The 3,470-nt window shown below is 43.3% G+C and overlaps 1 protein-coding gene across 1 annotated transcript in view; it reads right to left on the reverse strand.

Moving 5' to 3' along the window:
- Nucleotides 1-631: 631 nt before the first annotated feature.
- The window catches only part of EMH_0061470 (uncharacterized protein), a gene marked incomplete at both ends in the record, with an annotated part of 4,856 nt that continues 2,017 nt past the window's right edge, over nt 632-3,470 (reverse strand). The window contains 3 exons of the mRNA XM_013497930.1: nt 632-691; nt 1,377-2,855; nt 3,149-3,295. Of these exons, the coding sequence (XP_013353384.1) occupies nt 632-691; nt 1,377-2,855; nt 3,149-3,295 (1,686 nt within the window). The remainder of the gene's footprint in view (nt 692-1,376; nt 2,856-3,148; nt 3,296-3,470) is intronic.

The following is a 3,470-nucleotide window of genomic DNA, read 5'->3' on the forward strand; positions in this document are numbered from 1 at the left end:
TTTATTTATTTATTTATTTATTTATTTATTTATTTATTTAATTAAAATAAACCCGGAAAGACAGTCCCTGGTGAGGAGACAAATCCATCTCTCGCATACATTTCGTCTAGGTCTGCAAGTGTAAGAAAGCCTAGAGAAGTATATAGTTTATTATGTTTATATAAATGTTTATAAACCGAGAAATTAATATTATTTATATTTTTATTTATATTTATATATTTAATATTATAATTATAGTTACTTTGTTCTGTATCTATATCTTCATATTCTTCTCTGTCTCCTTCTGTCTCCTCTGTGTTTTTTATTATATTTATACTATCGGGGCGCCGAGATACTAAATAAGAGAGTAATAGTTTTATTTCTTGTCTCCTTAGAGAAAGAATACGAATAGATTGAGAAAATAATAAATAAATAAAAAATAAAAATAAATGAAGACAAAAAACACCAAAAGATAGCCAACTGAGGTGTATAGACACCACCCATATACGCAGTATAAACCCTAATAATAAATCTAAATATAAACACTCTAATAAACCACCACAAACCCTAAACCCTCGTACTGTATCTTCACCTATTAGTAAACAATTAAAACTAAGAGGAGACAAACCCTTCCTACACAAAGAAAATAGAATTACGTTCGATAGAGAGACACAGCCAGCCCCCCTGTCTCCGCAGCTAGCGCATGCACTGTCTATACACACACACACACACACAAAATATATATTTATTTATTTATTTATTTATGTTTAGGTGTGTTTGTATGTATTTATTTATTAGGGTTTTATATTTACGGGTTTAGGGTTTAGGGTTTAGAGTTTGTTGTTAGGGTGAGGTGTTCGTGTTTAGGGTTTTGTATTTCGTAGTAGGGTTTAGGGTTTAGGGTTTAGGGTTTAGTATTGAGTTTGAGGGTTTAGGGTTTAGGGTTTAGTATTTCGCATTAGGGTTTAGGGTTTAGTATTGAGTTTGAGGGTTTAGGGTTTAGGTTTTAGTTTGAGGGTTCAGGATTTAGTATTTCGCATTAGGGTTTAGGGTTTAGTATTGAGGGTTTAGGGTTTAGGGTTTATTATTGAGGGTTTAGGGTTTACGGTTAATTTTTTGTGTTTAGTATTTGGCATTAGGGTTTAGGGTTTGGGGGTTCGTATTAATTTGAGGGTTTAGGGTTTAGGGTTTAGGGTTTGGGGTTTCGTATTGACAGTGAGGGTTTAGGGTTTAGGGTTTAGGGTTTAGGGTTTAGGGTTTGTGATACTGAGGACAGATTTGTCTCTGCGTAGAGTATAAAACTTTTTTCCGCATAGAGAAAGGAGACAGACGAGAGAAAGCGAAAATATATTTATTAGTGGTTTTATAATAAAGGAGACACCAAGCAGCAACCCCACCGCATATTTAGCTTTAAACACACTTGTATTATCTTCATCTGCTGCTGCTGCTGCTGCTGCTGTTGCTGTTGCTGCTGCTGCTGCTGCTGCTGCTGCTGATTGCGCTGCAACAGATGCAACAGGTCCTCCTGCTGCAGCTGTTGCAGCTGCTGCTGCTGCTGCTGTTGCTGCTGCTTCCTCTGCTGCACTAGCTGCTGCTTCTGCTGCTGCTGCTGCAGCAGCAGCAGCACCACCAGATAAATAAAAATAACCTAGGTCTCTATACAGCAGCAAACGAGACAGCTGACGAGCAGCAAAACAAAAAGAAGAAAAGAGACAATCCAGAAAAGGAGCATCACATATAAAACTAAAAAAACAAAAAAAAACGGAGACGCCCCACAACAGCCCGAGAGCTTTGTCTCTGTCTCCTAGTTCTTGCCATGGTGTAACAGGAAAAAAATCCTTATGCTGCTGCTGCTGCTGCTGCTGCTGCTGCTGCTGCTGCTGCTGGATAGAGACAAAAGCAAAAGAACAGAACCCCAGCAGCACGAGCAGCAGATGTAATATATCCTGCAGCAACGAAGCAGCAGCAAGCCGCAGCTGCTGGCTGTACGTGAGAAAGGAGACAGAATCGAGAGCAGCAGACAGTCTGTCTCTGCTGCTGCTGCTGCTGCTGCTGCTGCTCCATAGCAGCAGCAGCAAACGATATAGGATGCTGCAGCAGCCAGGACCCTTCACAGGGAGGTGCCTATACACCCGAATATCTCTTATAAAATGTCTTTGTCTCCTCGACAGTGCTGCAGCGCGTCTGCCCCCTGCTGCTGCTGCTGCTGCTGCTGCTGCTGCTGCTGCTGCTGCTGCGGAGGTAGAAGGAAAGTAATTCATATCTCCTGCTGCTGCTGCTGCTGCTGCTGCTGCTGCTGCTGCATCGTCATCTATACTATCAAAAGAAAAGCTAGATCTATACACCCCGGTGGTTGTGCTGCTGCTCGGCAGCAGCAGCGAGTCTCCTAGTTCTCTCCCTTCATACACAGAAACACTCTCTCTATCCCTCTCTGCTGCTGCTGCTGCTGCTGCTGCTGCTGCTGCTGCTGCTGCTGTGGGAGAAGCAGCAGCAGAAGCAGGTGTTCCCCCCCCTCCTGCTGCTGCTGCTGCAGCAGCAGCAGCAGCAGCAGGGGGACGAGCACGCCGCAGGCTGCCCCGCTGCCGCAGCCGCTGTATGTTTTCTAAGACACCTCTCCTGACAGCAGCAGCTGCTGCTGCTGCACTGTATTGCTGCTGCTGCTGCTGCTGCTGCTGCTGCTGCTGCTGTGAGTGTTGTTTATGGTGGTGATAGTACTGTGCGTGTGTGGTTTGTTGTCTTCCTTCATTAATATTTTGCATGTGCTCGTGCTGCTGCTGCTGCTGCTGCTGCTGCTGCTGCTGCTGTTCCTCCTGCTGCTGCTGGTGCTGGAGTAGGAGTTGCTGCTGCTGCTGCTGCTGCTGCTGCTGCTGCTGCTGCTGGCGTAGAAGAATAAGAGCATCAGTATGTGGTATTTGATATATAAATTTTTGGTTTCCTTTAGCTTTTTCTCTTTCTGCTAGTCTACACTGATTGAGTCGGAGAGGACGAATAAAAATAGTATATATATTTTTATATAAAAATAAAATAAGTTTATGAGGAGACAAACACATCCAGTATAAACGAATAACAACAAAAGGAATATCTAATAACAACAACCCCACCAAAAATTCATATTTCGCCGATAAAAATATATCTGTGGGGTCTCCACTCGATCCCCTAACAACCCCACCGATCCCAGCTCCCGCACCACGACCACCACCTGCTGCTGCTGCTGCTGCTGCTGCTGCTGCTGCTGCTGCTGCTGCTGGGGGTGGGGGAGAGGAGACAGAAGGAGACAGAGAAGGAGAAGGATATTGATAGACAGGAAAGGAGATACCTAAACTTACGGTGTCTGTGATGCATAAAACTAAAGCAATAAAACAAACCCAGCTATCTACAGATATACCCTCTAGCATCTGGCCGCTTCTGTCTCTCTCTTTATTTATTTATTTTTATTTATTTATTTATTTTTTTTTTTTTATATAGGAGTGAGAGAGAGAGAGGGGGGGGGG

The sequence above is a fragment of the Eimeria mitis genome, genomic scaffold (assembly GCF_000499745.2).
Source record: "Eimeria mitis Houghton genomic scaffold, Emh_scaff3020, whole genome shotgun sequence".
Taxonomy (NCBI): domain Eukaryota; phylum Apicomplexa; class Conoidasida; order Eucoccidiorida; family Eimeriidae; genus Eimeria; species Eimeria mitis.